The sequence below is a fragment of the Sarcophilus harrisii genome, chromosome 6 (genome assembly GCF_902635505.1).
Source record: "Sarcophilus harrisii chromosome 6, mSarHar1.11, whole genome shotgun sequence".
Lineage (NCBI taxonomy): Eukaryota > Metazoa > Chordata > Mammalia > Dasyuromorphia > Dasyuridae > Sarcophilus > Sarcophilus harrisii.
In genome coordinates, this window is record NC_045431.1 from 25,077,501 (window position 1) to 25,096,997 (window position 19,497).

Genomic DNA, 19,497 nt, shown 5'->3' on the forward strand with positions numbered 1-19,497 from the left:
GAGAGAGAGAAAGAGAGAGAGAGATTTTCAATGTATATTCAGACACAATCAGTTCCTTCTCTGAGTATGGATAGGATTTTTCATCATAAGTCCTTCAGAGTAGTTGTGGATCATTGTACTGCTGAGAATAGCAAAGTGATTTACATCTGGCTCATCCCAGAACACTGCTATTACTCAATTTACAATACATTTTCCTTTGCTTGAGTTAATGGAGAACTTTTCAGGTTCTTTTTTTTTTTCTTCTTCTGAGAATATCCTGATTATCATTTCCCACAGAACAATAGTATTCTACCTGTGATTTCATTTTGAATGAGAAATTTAGGATTTGATTCTAACGGGTATGGTTTTATAGTAGATAATTTGTAATTTCTATGATTTAAATGAATGGTATTAACAAAATCTTTGGCTATTTCAAAAGAAAAGCATTTGTGATGAATTAGTCTTTTGGGGGGGATTCAGACAATCGCGGACTTGCCCAGGTTCACACAGCTAATAAATGTTAAGTGTCTGATGGTACATTTGAACTCAGGTCCTCCTCCCTCCAGAGTTCTATCCAGTGTGCCACCTAACTACACAAATGAATCTTAGATAAACCACACTGCACTTCAGAAAATACTAATACCTCTTCTTTAGGCTTGTCTTAAGATTACTTCAAAATATCTCATTTTAATGTGCTATACTTATAATTTATAGTACAGCTATTTTTCCAAATATTTTTTAAAATCACATTTTTAATTTACATTATTTCAATTTGATAAATATCTACTGAGAATTAATTACATGAAGAGTCAAGTCCTAGGTCCTGAAATATATATAATATCCTTTAAAGTAGTACATCATCCCTAGTGGAAACTGGTATAGAAATCTATACTAAAGTCTGAACATAAAAATATCATGCACCTTTCGACCTGTGTATATAAAGCTAATTTTTTTTTCGTTTTCAGAGACAAGATTTTTTGAAAATGTAAATACAACCTTAGCATTACTGATAACAAGAGTTTACTTTACTTAGCACGTGAAACATGATTGCATATAATTCTTTAAACCATCATGGAACTTCAGGCCCAGGCAACCTTATTTTAGCCTTAGCCCAGCCATAGAATTTGAAGTTTCAAACAACACACTTAGACAAAGTGATAGATTTAGGATTTGACTCTAGGTCTTCTGACCTCAGCACATTTTCTATTAAAGACAATTGTTATAAACTTATCTTCCTGTCACAAGAGTCTCACATCAAAGCCTCACGGTTCAGGGCCCACCCTGGGTTCTCAAACACTATGAAGACAAAGTCCATGTTTGGGCAGATTTTAACAATCTGGAAAGGAGGCTTTCCAATTACAGACATAATTAAAAACTACGTGTTTTCCAAAAGCCAACCTTGTAAAGTATTAAGTCACAGCTAGTAGATTGTTCAAGCTAAAGAATTATTTGGCCATGGTAGTTCATGATTTAAAATAGTAAGGATTATTTCGTAATAATTATTTATTAATTTAATTACTATTAAATAAAAGAATGACAATGAAACTTTCTCATCCTTCTGCCTGCTCATTTCAGTGGTGAAAGAAATGAGGGCAGATGGTGATAAATATCACAAAGTGTCCAGATTATCTATAAATGTGAGATCAATCTTGATAAATAATAAAAAATACTAGAGAAATGAAATTGACAATGATACGATCCTTATAAGAAAGCCTTTGTTGCCTAAAATTTTGTGTCTTTGACAATCATTTCTCATTTGAAATAAACTACTTGGGAGAATTCACATTGCTGATATTATCTTCAAGAAGCTGGCTAGAAGGTGTGTTACATGCACCACCCCCATCCAAATCATTAAAAACAAAACTTTAATAAAAAGGAAATAAAAGTGGAGCTATTTCTCAATCAGCGGTCTAGATGCAATGACTAGTTTAGAACAAGGGCCAGAATCCCAAGTAGAGGAATATGAAAAGATAGAATACACACTATATGAATTTACAAATTTCTAACTTGTATTACTGAACTCTTAACTGACACTTAAAAAGGGAATTCTTACTGCCATGGTTTCTTACCAAATTTTAATCAGTATCTGCGCCCAAGAGAGGCCTAAAGAGCCGAGAAAACACATTAATTGGCAAATGCTTGATCTCTTAGACAAGTAGAATGAAAAGAAATATGGCAACAAAGGGCAGCACTAGTATTTAACATAAATCTATTTACAAAATATTATAAGGTAGAGTCATGGAAGATTGGGAGCAATATTGAGAAAAATTGAGGACCAAAAAGCTTTTGCAAATGATTTTCCATAGTAGATTACACTTTATATAAATGACTGCAATATTTCCTTTTTACTCAATGTTGTCTGAACTACACGTTCACCAAAAATATCTGTAGTGGACGTCTTATGCATAGTTCATATCAATCTCTTCAAACTCCAGAATTCTATATAAATTCAGCAGATATAGGATGATTCAAAAGATATTGATACACTAATCTACACAGGAAAAACCCAAGTGAATTAAAAATGCATATTTATGGCATGCAATTGGTTGGAAAGTCCACTGAGTTTGTTCACATGTGTACATGTATACACATACACACATATCCTGGAATGGTTCTAAAGAACTGGGTTCAGAACTGAATAAGAGGAATATTGTGGGCTGAAATCCTTTTAGGAAACTGTAGCTTTCAATGGTTTCAAACTCTCTCTAAAATAAAAATCATTCAAAAAGATTCTTAAGTTAATATCTATACAGTTATGAATCATGAAAAAATCTGATGAAAGAATCATCTGTGGTGAATCAAAATTGTTGATAACCAAAAGGACAAGGGAAAGAAAAGCAAAATATATTCTAGTAATGATGCCATGATGAAGAAATAACATAAAACATATTATCCCTTCCATTTATTACCATAAAAATTAGCTGACCCACTGGGGAGAGAGTAGGGGCTAACAGTTTTCCAGCTCAAATGTGGTACGAGTTCCCACAGAATGTAAAAAGATCTAGAGGAGAACCTCAGGAGGATCTTCTGTAAGGGAATTTATGGGAATATATGTTTATCTCAATTAAGATATTCACACATGTACAAAGCTCAGTGGGTCTAGAAATTTCAGCACTCTGAGAATTTCTACACTGTAACTTCTATATAACAATGATTTGCTCCATGTTTTACTCTCCAACTGGAAAGGAGAAATAAAAAAATCCCTTCATGAAAGATAGCAATGCTTCTTTGTGGACGTCCAAGGGCTATCTTTCAGGTCACTGACTTAGCTGAGAAATACCATTAGTCCCCGAAGCACCAAAACCCGAGTCGGAGTCTGTAAAGTGTCAAAGTGTTATCACAGCTTCAGACTAGTTTCTTTACCCCTTTTAAACCTGATTTCTGGTTGTAATATTTAACAGAATTCCTGAAGGTGTATTTGAGATCACCTACCTACTTCAGAGAAGAAAACATGGCACAGAATGTGTGATTACATGATTAAAACAAAATCTAATTATCTCAAGAAATTAAATAAAACTAAATTCAAAATGTAGTATTCACTAAATTATTAATTAGATTTTTTTGTAAAATGTTATAGTTTTGATGAGGGATGGATTTGGCACTATACTGGAAAGTACCTCAGGTTTAAAGTTTCAGCTCTGCCCAGAGCTGGAAACCTCTATTTGGATAAGTCACTTGAATTTTACGAGCCTCAGTGTATTTGATGTATAAACAGAATATGTCTACAGTCTCCTTCTAATTGGAGCAAACCCTATGATTCTAGATCAAGAGAAAACAAAATATTTCCTGACTATTCTTTTTTAGAGTGCAACATTTAAGACATCTCTATTTCATCTTTACTTGTAGTCAAAGAGCTAATTACCACGGTAAATTACACATTGCAAAAGAAAAAAAAATGTATGTTCTAATTCAATATAAAATATATAAAACTCCCAACCTACCTCTATATTTCTTCTGGCTTGGTTAGTATTTTTCTCTTGCTGGATGGGAATTAAAGGCAAACCGCCAACTTTGGGATTTTTGGTTATAGATCGCTTACGTTCCTTTCCAGCTGGTGGCCATATATCATTATCATGCTGTGGAGACACAATTTCTGGCTGTTGGCATGGGCTTTTATTATAATACTATGTTATATGCACACAAATTGACTCACTCAACTCTTTTCCCTTTTCTCCACATTACATGTTCCACTTTTCATTACGAATATTATTTGTAATTATTAGGTTGATGCCACAGCCCTGCTGCTGCTGAAGGATCTCAGACTTGTTAAGTGAACTGAGCTTTGAGGTCTCTGTTCAATTTTTCAATTACAAACATTAACCCTCTATACTACTTATCAAACCAAACCAAAGAAAAAGAAAAAAAAAACTTTGGGGAAAAGGGAAAAAATTTCTGTGTATGGAAAGGAATCCATGCATCTGTCTTAGATTTCTGTCCCAAAATTGATGGAAATTGATTTTTATTCTTCCAACTAGACCAGAGAAAAAGTTTGGAAAGAAAGAATTTTTAACTTAAATATCCCAATTCAACCTACAGCATAAATAGTTGATAAATACTTTCTTTACTTAGAACTATATAACACTTTTATTACTTAATTGCATTTTGTATAAAGAATCTCATCTTACAATTAGAAAATTTTGTTAAAAATCACTGTGCAAATATGGTACACATTTCCACAAATTTAATGGTTCCACTTTGAATAATGCACTAAAGTAAATCATTCTGCAATATTTAAAATGTCATTGGATTAAGACAATCTAAAGCTCTTAACATATTATGACATAATCCACAAATATAAGAAGTACTTAAATAATCCTATGTCTTTACAAAAGATTCTAAATTTTTAGAACAAAAAAAGGGATACAATGACACCCAGTAAAAATACCTTTGAAAGAATAAATAATAAGTGGTTAAATATTTGTTCCTCATTTACTTTTATTATTAAGAAAATTTGCTCTGTTATGAGGAATATGGTGCTTATTTTAAGAAAAATTTGAATAGTAAATTGATCTTGAATTAAATTTAATACTTTTATAATGTATCCCTTAAAATTTGGGCATAAATAATTTGTTACAAGTTCAAACATTCAACTTCTTCACAGATGAATATTCACTTTTCCCTCATTTTCTTTATTCTTAATTTACTTTAAACCCACTACAACATGTCTATTTGAGGAATGTTTTATAGTGCCATATTATTTCTATGGCGAGATAATCCTAACTTACAATGCTTCCCCTGTTAACTCTATAGAGTAATGACAACACTTTGGGAGCACTATTTGTAGATGAGAGGTGCTAAAAGTTATCTTAGGGACCCATAGGAGTCAATATCTTTTTTAAACAATTTAATTCATTTCCAGGAAAAAAGGAACACTGAGAAGACTTGGTGAATGAATCTCAATATACCGAACTCAGAAGGCAAAACTAAAAGATAGTAAATAGTAGTACTAAGGTTTACCTTGGTGTTCAGAAGACCTAATTCAAGTTCCAAATTTGACTCACTTAATCAATTAATAGCATTTGTTAAGCAACTGCTATATACCAGATACCATCTTGGGGGAAAAAAAGTTTAAAAAATAAATAATTCCTACTTGCACGGAGTTAGACAATAGGTACACATATAACTACCTACAGAATGGATATCGTGAGAATAAATACAAAATAGTTAAATATAAGATATCTCGGAGAGAGACCAGTAGCAGCTGAGGATAGATCAAGAAAGACTTTGTGGAGAAAGTGGTACTTGATCTAAGTCATTAAGGAACAGAGCTGGACTAAATCATTTAACTTCTCTATGTCCTGGGTAATCCTCAAGAATTACTTGGCAGAACAGTTGCTGATCTGAACTGGTGCAGAAATTTCCTTAACAGGTACACATATCAAAGACAGAATATTTTTGTAACTGGATTGGACTGGGCTGGTCAGTGAGATCCTTCTAAATCTCAAATTCCATGATTCTGCGTGCTTTATACCAGTGAAATCTCAGGACCAAAAGAAACTACATACATGGCTATATATGGATTTCTAAAGGTGCCTGAAAGACAAATTCTCCAAATATAATTTTTTCATTAGAGTTAGGGATAGATCACCAGAATACCAGACCAGAATATGGTTTAGATTTACACAGTGGAAATATGACTCATAATTCTTTTTTAAATATCGGGAAGACCTTCACTGGGACACCAAAGGTCAATGACGAGACTAAGAGAATCTTCAAAAAGGATGGTCTCCAGGGTTTCCTGTATGAATCTCATTTCAGCTAGTTACAAAGTCATGTGAAGACTAGAAATGTTTATTAGCCACCAGGAAAAGTAATAAATTAAATGAAGCAAAGAAAGTGGTTCTCAAGAGAAGTGAGATCCAGATATGGGAAAGAATGACCTGAGATGATTCCTAAGTCCTTTAAGGGGAGTAGGTGATTCTATCACCACTAATAAAGAATGGCACCTGAATTGTTACCAATTAATTTCACTCATCTTGTGGGCTGTGTGACTAGGAATACAATTATGTAGTCAGAGAGAGGGAAGAACCATTTCTACTGATAAGGGTCTTTAATTCCTCTCCTAAAGAAAGGATCTTCCAATAAATAGAGGAAAAGTACTGCCATTTAAACTGAGTTACCAGGACCCTCACAAGAAGGGTACAATCATCTAAGCTTCTTGAAGCTTCTTTCAATGATGGTTCCACTGGAACTGTAAATTAGGCAATTACAAAAGCAAACATGTTTTTATCCCTTCTTAAATTTAAAAAGAAATGCTGAATGTCACATTTCTAAAACAGAGAAAGGAGTAAGGGGAAAAAAAAAGTTACATGATAACTTTATTATATATTTAAAAGGAATAGCAAGTTGTACACAATATATTTGTAGTTTCATAATTATTTCTTATTTTATTATTTTATTATTATGGAAATGCTTGTTTTATTTCTTAAGTTCAGAATAAAGTTTTTTAAGAAATGGATTCTTTTCAGAAAAAAATTTAAGTAACTACTTTGAATTTTGTTAAAAAATTGCTTCGAGATACCTATATACATACATGTATATATGTGTTTACACACACACACACATATAAAACTTAATATAACTCTTGAAACTAACTGAAAATATTTAAAATTTAACGATGCTTAAAAAGTTAAAGGAAAAAGCAATATTCTAACATGTATCAACTTAGCCTTTCAGAAAGTTATAAAACAGAAGGAAAAAAGGCAATGATGTGATTCAGTATTTAGACTGCTAAATAAAAAAAGAAAGGGAAAAAAAAAAGAATAATTCTCTTTCCATAATAGTAATAATCAGTTTGTCAGTATGCTTTACGCTATGTTTATACTCAAAAATCAAAATGGTAGAATTCTAGAAAGACTGCCTTTAATTATCAGAAAGAATCTGGGAAACTCAGATGTCCTAGTCATTCTTTGGGCCTGATATATGTCAGTAATTTATCCTGTATCAATGATAAATTAAAAAAGAATCAGCTTCAGGCACTCAAAAGAAACTGGAATACAAGATGTAAAGGTGGCTAGCTACTACCACTACTCAAAGAACAAGTCCCGGTATTTCACAGGTGCATCATATAACCGGCAAGATGGCGGGATGGTTGTCTCTCGCAAGCTTTTCCCACTGCAAAAACTCAAGAAAATGAAATTTTGTAGCAGATATAGAATAACAGAAGCTGAATCCAAACTCCTTCTATGCAAAGACTCATTCTAGAGCAGATGGAGAACTTCAATTCAGTTCAGCTAAAGGAAACAAAGTGCTTTTATGCTTAAGGGAATGAAAATGCAGTTTTGACTCTAGTCAAGGGCAGACCTCCTTAATAAAACAGAAGCTAAGGATTCTCAAACTCTGGGATTTGGGAATTTGAAAATATTTAAAATAAGAGAAACCAAAGACTAAGAAAAAATATAGAGAAAATTGATAGGGAATAGAAGAGAAAGGTTGAAATAGATAAGTGAAATCTGAAGGAAGATCTAACTCAGCAGAAAAACTAGCATTATAGGGTTCTGGAAAGAAAAATAATGGCCAGCATTTTTATAGCCGTTCTATCATTTGCAAAGAGCCTTCCACATTTACTTCATAAGATCCTCAGAACAACCCTGTGACAAAAATGTCATGTTTTTTGTCCATTTTAGAGGTACAGAGACTGAGGCTGTGAAAAATTACATAATTTACCTTGTACCACCAAACTCATCTTCCTAAATCCGGACCCAGAACTCAATCTACTGCACCTTTTTCTGAGGCAATTGAGGTTAAGTGACTTGCCCAGGATCACACAGCTAGGAAGTGTTAAGTGTCTGAGGCCACATTTGAACTCAGCTCCTCCTCCTGACTTCAGGGCTGGTGCTCTACCCACCGCACCACCTAGCTGCCCCCTTTTCCTGTTATTCTAAACTGGCATCCAGCATTAGTTTTACTAGCAGCTGTTTGACCGTGACAGAGAACGTCATCTTTCTCTGGAAGCCACCTGCATCACTCTTAACCCCAGTGGCCAGAAATAGAGTCTTCTCTTATTTCAAAGCTGAGACTCTTAAATCAGTCCTTCATGGAACTTCTCTTGCGGTCCATCCTGGCCTCTGTCTGTCCCATTTGCACAGAAAGATGGCTGACACAAACTAAACATCGTGAATATTTGAGCCTTTCTTGATTCACTCAGAACACCGCACTTCCTACACTCCTCACCCGAGAGATCATTTTTAGGCGCAGGATAATTTCTCAATATTCCATTTTTTTCCATGTCTGAAATCAAGGCTGTCTATCCAGTCCCCTTGGATTCACAGCCAACACCCCTTCTTCTGTCTCAGGCTCAGTCACTGTTCTTCTATAGAAAGCAACGCTACTTTCCAATTCCTTCCTTCCCTAGCTATACAGAAACAAAACTGTTTTCTAATTTTGCTACATTTTATTGCTAATAACTTTATGGAAAAATAAAGGTATTTTTTTTTAGGTAATGAAGAAAAATGGAGAATTTAAAAATTAAAATAGTTTAAAAGGAGGCAAAAACTGATCTTTACTGAGAATAAAAATGGAACTAGATCTTAATCTTTCTTGGCTTTCCTATTTACTGATTCCTTTCCATTCCTGTCCTTGGAGTCAGCTGTCTTAATCTTATTACCATTCTAAGCACTCAGGTTTCAAGCCTAAGGTATATTTTGGCTGGCAAGGTAGCTAGGATTTTTAAGTCAATCTGGAAACTGCTTTTGATCTTTTTTTTTTCTTCTGGGCATTGGGTTCTAGTTTGAGGAAAACATTTTTTAATCTTGCTCCCTCCTAGCCCCAAATTCCTCCCTGAAGCTTAAGACTATTTAATTGCCCTTGAAGTCATCTGCAAGATTCCAAGAGTTTTCTGAGCCCCCATGCCTTTGGCACTTCCTGATTCTTCCATTAACTTTTTGGATGTGGAAGGCACTTCTCTGCTTGGTTCATGGACTTCAAAAATCTTTCACTGTTTGGGGTTACTGTGGCTTCGAAACCTTAAGATTGCCTAACCAAATCCTTTCTTCCCCTTTCCTTCCCCCATTAATATCAAAGATGGCAACCCGAGGCATTCAAGGAATAAACATGGCATATGGTTCCCTCTGTGACCTTCCACAAAGTATTACAAACTTCAGTATCCAGCCAAATCCTACTGGACTCTTTTCTCATTTCTCTTTTTTTTTTGCTTAGTTTGCCAGAATCCAGTTCCAAACAAGAGTTGGCTCTGTTCTGGCCATTAATAAAAAGGCAATAACTACCAACTTTATTATGTTAATATAATTAATATTTTTACTGAAAAATAATACTTTATTTCAATAATACTTTATTTCCTGAAATGTTGAATTACATACAAGTTAAAAGTAAATGGAATTAAGGAATCTCTCAGAGACACTGTTAGAGGTACACGTTGTCATACACACTTACTTGCATTTAGGCACTCTGACTTTCACATCATAACAAATGAATATAATAAAAAACTATATATATATATATATATAATAAAAAAAAAACATGAATGCATGAATGTCAACTTTAATTTAGGCTACATACTGAACCTTCTTTGAAAATCTTTTTTTTTCTCAGTTAAAAAAAAGACCCAAAACAATGCTATAAAAATATAACAAACAAATGTTATATCATACCTGGGCAAGAAAAACACTGGTCAACCATTCCATCTGTGTTTGCGGGCCATCACAACACATATACCTGAAAAACAGGGGTATTAAAATACATAATACATGAACAAACTGTGTACTGATAATAAGTCACCTATAATATGGGTGATTACTGCGTTCACATTCAAAAACCTCTTTGAGATTCTCCTGATTTATGATTTAATGTAATCAGAAGATGAATATTAAAGTACAGGCTATTTCAGGTTTCTGTTAAATGCATATCATTTAAAAAGTTTATGCCTTCAAAGTCTTAGTGAAAATAAAACTTGCAGGGGCAGCTAGATGACACAGTACAGAGAGCACCAGTCCTGAAGTCAGGTCTTCAAATCTGGTCTCAGATACTTATCACTTCCTGGCTGTATGATGCTGGGCAAGTCAATTGCTTCAGCAGAAAAGAAAAAAGAAAAAAAAAGAAAACAAAAACAAAAACAAAACAAAACTTGCTTTAGAAAAGAAAAAGCAAAGAAAACTTGCTTTGCCTTAGAAGGCAAAATTAAGAGAAGATATTTTGCTAACTACTTCATTCACTAAGTGGTCATTTTTATAAGGCAGATAGAATTCATATGAGTGTGTGAGAATAACATGAAGTTGAACAAAAACTTTTAGATATGGAACTCAGATAATAAAACACCCTTGTACCCAATTTGAACATGGGGATCTTAAGTAATAACACAGACATAATACTAAGGTAAAATCACGAAAATACCCATTGACATTACTGAGGAGGAATATGAAAAATAAGTCATATGCATATGCTTATTAGTCACAGATTTTTCCCAGCTATAGCAGATGGGACAATTTTTAAAGATTATGAATTCATCTGGGGCAGCCTTATTGCTACTGTAATTGGACATCAAAAATGGCAAGTGGAAAGATCAGTGACATGATTTCAATCTGTATCACCAGCCTTCTCCCAGTTTTCCATATTTGATTATCTTTAGCTTTCTCCTTATTTCATCTTTTTTCAGACCCAATCAATTATCAAGTTCTTCTTGTTCTATCCCTACAATATCATTTTCATTTGTCCCCTTCCTTTCTGTTTGCACTGTCACTCAAGGTCCTCATGATCACATGTAGAGAAAACAGTAAATAGTCTCTAAAGGGATTTTTTTCTGCTTCCACGCCTAAATGTATTATTCAATTCTCCCTAATTTTTCTTCATCTGATTATGTCACTGTTCTGCTCAAAAATCTTCAATGGCTCCCCTTTCCCTACAGAATATCATTCCAATTTCCTTCAAAATATTCGAGACATCTTCATGCTATAGTTACTCTATTCTCTACCTAAAATACAAGGTTGTAGTTGGGCTTAAAAATACACACATAGACATCTATATATTGCTATTTGTCATTAGTCCTCTTTAAAAATAAAAAATGAAGAATAATATATCTACCAGTGTATGTACACATATACATTAAAGCCTATTTCAAACTCTTTTTTCCTATCCTATCTCTTTATCAGTATGGGACAAGTAGGTTTGCATCAAGAGACATAAAAAAGGACCAACTTTATCACTTAATATTTAATTAATAATTATTTCAAAGATGTAGCGAGTGAATAGTTAACTATTAATTCAAAGCTGTAGTAAGCAAAATCTTCATCAAACTTATTTGTTAATACCAAAATAATGATGATGATGATGGCAGTTTAGCAGAAAAAAATTTACCTTATGAATTCTTTTATAAAAAGATAGCTTCTACTCATCCATCAAAATCATTTAAAATTCCAAGTTGATAAAACAAAAAACTGCATTTGAACTTGGATCTTCTTGACTTCAGTTCTCTACTCAACTTAAGCACCTTGCCACCTCAAAGTTCTAACCTCTGTCTTCTTTCCTTGTGTGTGTGCACATTCGTATCTTGTCAGTTTGTTCTACCCATTTCTTCTCTGGGTAATTTGCCTTTCTTACAGAGCTATAATATTTTCAATTGTCAAGCTTTTATTCATTTTCCCAGCTGAAGATTAGATTAATCTCTTCATTTTATTTAACTCTGTGTGTTTCTTTTCAAGCTAAAATTACCTCCGAATTAATCTATGCATATTGTAATTCTGTACATTGAATAAATATGCATTGGTTTTTCTTTCTTTCTTTTTTTGATATTTAATTTATGTTCATTCTTTTTTTTTAACCTTTCCAGAGATTGTCTTTTTTTTTTTTTAAATAATGCTTTTTTATTTTTGAAAAACATGTATTTTCAACATTTATCCTTACAAAATTTAATGTTCCAAATTTGTTCCCTCCTTTCTCCCCATTTCCTTCCCTATATGGCAAGTAATCCAATATACATATTATTGACTAAAAACATAAATAATAAAAATATAAACATGTTATGCACTGGTTTTTCAAGGAAAGGGATAGCTGTCAGATTACTCCATCACAACTAACTCCTACTTCACAAGACTCTTGGGCCAAGTAGAAATAAAGCAAAAACTAATAAAAAGAGGCTTGATAACAACCTAATCACAAATCTATTTTTCCATCACTGAGCTGAAATTGTCAAAGAAAACCCTTAGTTTCATCCAAAGGAAGCTGAAATTCTACATTTCAGTGAGTTCTTTGCCTGCTTTCAAGAAAGAAAGAAAGAAAGAAGGAAAGAAAGAAAGAAAGAAAGAAGGAAGGAAGGAAGGAAGGAAGGAAGGAAGGAAGGAAGGAAGGAAAGAAAGAAAGAAAGAAAGAAAGAAAGAAAGAAAGAAAGAAAGAAAGAAAGAAAGAAAAGAAAAGAAAAGAAAAGAAAAGAAAAGAAAGAAAGAAAGAAAGAAAGAAAAGAAAAGAAAAGAAAAGAAAAGAAAAGGAAAGAAAGAAAGAAAGAAAGAAAGAAAGAAAGAAAGAAAAGAAAGAAAAGAAAAGGAAAGAAAGAAAGAAAGAAAGAAAGAAAGAAAGAAAGAAAGAAAGAAAGAAAGAAAGAAAGAAAAAAAGAAAGAAAGAAAGAAAGAAAGAAAGAAAACTATTCCACTGTCGAAGCAACTATTTTTGGAACTACATATATGATTTCAATGTAAAAAAAAATCTGTATTTTAATTCTCGTGATTCTAATGATTACTTACCAGTGGTGTTTCTCCGAATAGGCTGTCAATCCCCAACTGTATCAAATGACATAAAAACATATAGTTAAAAGCGTGTATTTGAGTGTGTATGTGTGCACCACATGAATAAAAAAGGAAAAGATCTTTGTAACAGGCAATTTTAGTAGATTGGAAAAAAGGGGAAATAAACCTAAATGCAAACTATACTTTGATGATGTTATCAAATGTTCTACATATATGTTTAACGCTGAAAAGAATTTGGTTGCATCAAAAACAGTCATCTTGATGAATCTTAAAATCATTTAATAGAGCAGTTTGTCCTTTTTCATGAAGTTTCTCAAACTTTAATTTTACCTTGTCGGAGTTTTCATTTTCTTTTTCACACCAAGGTAAAACTTCATTGAGTTGAGAGGAAGCATTTTATCTGCTTTGCTACTCTGTAAATAAATATGAAAATATTATTGAGAAAGAAATGTTATGTTAATTAACTTTTTACTTTCAAAACATAATCTTTTTTGCTGTTTTCCCTTGTAGGATTTCTTAATTTCTTCAAAATTTTCTATATCCATGTTGCTAACATTACTAAGCCAGTGTAGACAATTCACAGGGATTCGGCTACATTATTTATAAATCCATAAGTGTACAACTAGAGATGTATGTAAAACTATATATGAAGAGAGAAGGAAAAGGAACAAATCATTTTTAAAATTACTTCTTGGTGGGGCATCTGGATGGCACTCCTGGAATCAGGAGGTCCTTACTTCAGAAAAGGCATTTGACACTTCCTAACTGTGTGACCCTAGGCAATTCATTTATCCCAATTACCTTGCAAAGAAAGAAGGCAAAAAAAAAAAAAGAGAAAAAGAGGGAGAAAGAAAAAAAAAAAAGAATTACTTTCTGATTACTTATAAATTTTAAATATAAGATATATAACTAAGAAGAGAATACTTGTCTTTGTAATACTTAATTTTAATTACTTCCTTAAAATTAAGCTTCCTGATCACATTTTTGTTTAGATTAAACTAAAATGAGCTTTCATTTTTAGAATTTTAAATACAAGTTCAATAGTGCAATAACCTGGATTTATATGGATATTCAAGGTTTACTAAATACTTCAGAAGAACAAGTGCTATTATCTTCTTCATGTTAGAGATGAGGAGCCTGAAGAAGGCAAAGTTGAAGTGCTTTGCATAGTAATTAAGTAGTTAATAAGTAGTTGAGTATGAGGGAGCAAAACTTTTATAAGCAATTTTGAGTGACCATTATAAATACCCACGTTAACTTTAGACGTGAAGGAAGATACAATTCGCACCCAGAGAAAGAAGAGAGAAATAGAAGCATGGTTTTTCACATATATACATCTTTGTTTCAAATGGTAGTGATCTCTAGGGTGAGGAAGAAAGTTACAGGATAAAATTTTTTCAAAACTAAGTTGTGTATAATATATTTGCAGTTTCATATACAACCTTTTTTCCCCCCTCTTTTTTGTTATGGAAATTCTCGTTTTATTAAGTTCAGAATAAAAAAAAAAAAGAGTGATGGAATAAATCTTATCAGAACAAAACAGAATTAAAAAACAATAAGTCAGGAAAAAAAATTACGATAAAAGCTAAGTCTAATTTATTGTATAGATAACAAAGTAAAATTGTATATATGTATAATATATAATGTATAAATATGTATAAGTTGGTGGTTACTCAGAACTGCAATAAGGCAATGGTATTCCTTTTCTCAAAGGAAACACCTAACCCAAAGCACTGAGCAGTAACACTGTATGTTATTAAGTATGCTTCTTTATATACAGTGCAATACAACTCTACAGAGCACCTGGCCAGAATGAGGATATGGATCATCCCCTTCCAGTATATAATGTAAAACTAGTAACAAGGCAAGATATTGCAGTGAGTAGGAACTTCAATAATGCTGAGATATGACTAATGTTTCATTTGGACAAAAGCAGATTATATGGTAATAAATACTGAGGTGCCTTGATCAAAATTTCATTTCTCAGATAAAGGAAACAACAAACAGAATCGACATTCTGAGTCTTAATTGTAATTAAAAACAAATTTATGGTGACAGTCACCATATCTTAGAAAAAGAGAGGAAAACATCGAAAGACAACAAAGTGTTTGTGCAGATTGTGATCCGATGTGCTCAGGATTTAAAAGAATATGAACAAAAAATATAATAATCAAATATTACACTTAACCATTGAGAATGTAATTATTAAGACCAAAGCCCAAAACACGTTAAGACATATCAAAAAATGTTACGATCAATCAGGAAAGAAATAAAAAAGGTTTTTTTTTTTTGTTTTTGTTTTTAAATCATGACTAAAACTAGAAAAAGAACACGGGAGAAAAAAGCCTAAAACCCAAAATAGAGAATTAACTGGGATAAATGGCAATTACACAAGCATATCAGAATGACACTGAATCTAAGAGAGATAGTCCTAGTCTTTACAACTGAGATCTGAAGGAGGAAGGTCAATTGTCCAGCATCTCATTAATAATCAATGCAAAGCTGGAATTAAAACCAGATTATTAATAATCCTGGGACAATGCTCCTTCCACTGCATGACACACGTGTGGAAGTGTATATATAATGTATGTATGTTCCTTTTTCATTAAGAAAAATAATTTCAAAACTGAAATGGCAGGATTGATGTGGGATATGAAATGAATGTAGGAATGGAGTCAGAAACCGTGGATTTGGATTCCACCAGTGTTCCATGTTATCTGGGATTTTTGCCAAGTCCCGTTATCTGTTTTTTCATCTTTAAAACATAGGGGTTTAATGAGATGAGTTAAAAGATCCCATTTAGCTTATGATACAGTTACAATGAATCAGGTGCAAGGCAGGGAAAGAGATAACCAGATATCATACATCTGCTTTAAATTAATTCAAGCCCTCTAGGTCCAGATTAATTATAGCCAGAGATATGAAACACATTTGTAAATGGTCCTCAAAAACACTTCAAGAAATCAGCAGGTTAACCTTGGAGGCCATCACCCCTAGCACCAAGGCTAGCACCCCCAGCACTCTGGAATGGCAGGACTATGCTGGGGATACCCCTCCTGTGTCACCATTGAGGACTACCCTTAAGTTTCAGCCCGGATCTCTGCTGGATCCCCATGGAAGAGGAGTAAGACCTGAGAGGAGGGAAGCTTCACTGACAATAAAAAAGTCCTTGGCCTGAAGGGATGCCCTGACTCTGGGAAGGATCCCAGGACTAAATCCCAACTCCACTCCTAGTTTGACATTTTATATAAATGTTAATTTATTATTATTATGTTTAAAGCACTGTGAAGCTCTGAAGACTGACAGTATTATGCATTATAAGGGAAAAGCAATAACTAATCAATCCACTAAATGCAGGCTTAATAAGGCTTCTGGTAACCAATTCACTAGACAAATATGCCTAAATCAAATCTCTATTATCCTTTTATAATAAGAAGACCTGATGTCGCCCTCAGTTCTTACAGGATCCTCGGTGGTTAGGGTACCATTGACAGGATGCTCTACTTTCCTAGGGTTGATAGTGAGGGTACCACTGAAAGGATGCTCTGCTTTCCTAGAGTCAGCAGTGAGGGTACCACTGAATGGATGCTCTCTTTCCTAGGACTGGTGATGATGGTATCACTGAAAGCTTGGTCTTCACAATCTGGTTCCAGATTAAAGTTTCAGATTTATTTCATGTTAATTTCCTTCATACAAAATCTAGCAAGTTGTTCCCTCCAAACAAATTATTCCATTCCCACTCCTGGGACCTTTGCCTCATGCCTCGAATGCACTTCTATTGCTTAGTATTTTCTCAATGCAAACATCACTACCTCTTCAACTTTTTTTCCCGTCTTCTCAGAATTACTCTCCTCTCTAAATTTATTTTTAATTTACTTAGCTATGAAGATGCTTTGTTCCCACAGGAGAACATAAGCCTTAGAGAGTAGATTGGTACTAAACATTTTGTCTTGGAATCCCAAGCACCTGACATATCTCTATAAAATGACACTTGAAAACTGCTCTCTGATTTGAAATAAATGCATTAATATCCTGATTTTCAAAAAAAGGGAAAAGGGAGATTCTAAAAACTAAAGTGACTAATTTGACACGGATACCTGCCAAAATTCTAGGATCCCTTTTCGTAGGCACTTTGCTTTAAGAGCCATCATAAATCAACTTTCTGTATCTGAAAAGTTTGCTAGATGAAAAGACGGGCAATAGGTTTCTGCTGGGGTTGTTTGGAACTGCTGATTTTACAGCTGTAGGAAGACTGAAGGAAGTCTTTGCCAACCCAGTGGGTTCACTCACAGGCTAAGTGACTTGTTCAGAGGCACAAAGCCAATCTGTTTTAGGGAAGAGATGCTAATTATCTACTATTGCAAACTGTCATTTATCACAGAAATAATGGATCTTTCTCGTTTGGAAGAGGAGTTGTAAAAATTAGTCTCTAATGATGTAGACCCAGATAAGATGAAGACAAAACTAAATAATTATACAGTTGGGCAACTTCATGGTTGTGTGAGCAACTACATATAAAAACTTTAGGGAAACATCTTAGATAAAAGTCTCCATATAATCAGCTATAGTAAAATTCAGGCAGTTGAAACATACAGTCATGGTTGAAAGCTTCTGAGTGACCCAGGATTCTGGACTTTGTCTTGAATATTTAATTATGAACAGCAAGCACAATAGGAATTGACATTATGATATGGCACTCAAAAAGCTAACAGTTTTAGCAAGAATTTGAAGACACAGAAGGGGTACTTATAAAATTATGAATTATTTAGTGAAAGAATCAAAACTCAAAGGGATGACTAATGACAACAAAATGAAAACTCAGAAATATCTCTGCAACAATGAATGAACTCAAGAAAATGAATATTATTGCGAACAATCTAAACTTCTTTACTTAGGTTCATTTTATAGGAAGGAAGATCAAATGTCCCTACCATTGGGAGTAAAGATGAAGGCCATTTTGGACATTCTCAGTAATAGGAAGAAATGATGGCAAGGTGGATAGGTGATCTGGATAGCCTTTTATATCAACAAATCAATAAACATTTATGATTGTTGAGAGATTGAATTTTGTAATGAGGCACAAATAAATTTTTCCCTGTGTTAATGGAGGTCCCACAAAGATTTCTTCATACCCAAAATTCCAACAAAGCAGCACAATATGAAATTTGTAGTGAATTTTTTTTCCTAACAAAGCCAAATAAATCACTCTTTTTATACAATCACTCATGTGAACAGAGGAGTTTGCAACTTTTTTTTTTTTTTTTTTTTTATTGTATACTTAATGATGATTTTTATTTTGGGGGTTGCATAATGGCAACTCATGAAATAAGAAAAAAAAATACTCTCAGTCCTTACAGCAAGGGAAGCAAAGAGTTCTAAGAATCATATAGGATTAATTATCTTTTTTTTTTTTTTTTTTTTTTTTTTTAATTTAATAGCCTTTTATTTACAGGATATATACATGGGTAACTTTACAGCATTAACAATTGCCAAACCTCTTGTTCCAATTTTTCACCTCTTACCCCCCACCCTCCCTAAATGGCAGGATGACCAGTAGATGTTAAATATATTAAAATATAACTTAGATACATAATAAGTATACATGACAAAACATTATTTTGCTGTACAAAAAGAATCAGACTCTGAATTATTGTACAATTAGCTTGTGAAGAAATCAAAAATGCAGGTGTGCATAAATATAGGGATTAGAATTCAATGTAATGGTTTTAGTCATCCCCCAGAGTTCTTTTTCTGGTATAGCTGAGTTCAGTTCATTACTGCTCCATTAGAAATGATTTGGTTGATCTTGTTGCTGAGGATGGCCTGATCCATCAGAACTGGTCATCATCTAGTATTATTGTTGAAGTATATAATGATCTCCTGGTCCTGCTCATTTCACTCAGCATCAGTTCATGTAAGTCTCTCAGGCCTTTCTGAAATCATCCTGTTGGTCATTTCTTACAGAACAGTAATATTCCATAATTTTCATATACCACAATTTATTCACATTCTCAACTGATGGACATCCATTCAGTTTCAGTTTCTAAGCCACTACAAAAGGGCTGCCACAAACATTCATGCACATACAGGTCCCTTTCCTTCTTTGTAATCTCTTTGGGATATAATCCCAGTAGTAACACTGCTGGATCAAGGTATGCACAGTTTGATAACTTTTGAGCATAGCTCAAACTACTCTCAAAATGGTTGGATTCGTTCCAACTCCACCAACAATGAATCAATGTCCCAGTTTTCCCATCCCTCAACAATCATCATTATTTTTTCCATGTCATTTTAGCCAATCTGACAGGTGTGTGGTAGTATCTTAGAG

General features: G+C 33.4%; 1 protein-coding gene across 3 annotated transcripts in view; it reads right to left on the reverse strand.

The window, feature by feature from the left end:
- Nucleotides 1–19,497, reverse strand: part of ARAP2 (ArfGAP with RhoGAP domain, ankyrin repeat and PH domain 2) — a 213,718-nt gene that overhangs the window by 1,706 nt on the left and 192,515 nt on the right. For 2 of the 3 annotated variants that reach the window (XM_031942783.1, XM_031942782.1), the window contains exons 30-33: nt 13,500–13,582; nt 13,167–13,202; nt 10,089–10,152; nt 3,921–4,055 (exon numbers count right to left, since the gene is read on the reverse strand). In XM_031942783.1, the coding sequence (XP_031798643.1) occupies nt 3,921–4,055; nt 10,089–10,152; nt 13,167–13,202; nt 13,500–13,582 (318 nt within the window). The remainder of the gene's footprint in view (nt 1–3,920; nt 4,056–10,088; nt 10,153–13,166; nt 13,203–13,499; nt 13,583–19,497) is intronic. The other variant, XM_031942784.1, reaches the window with a different exon arrangement.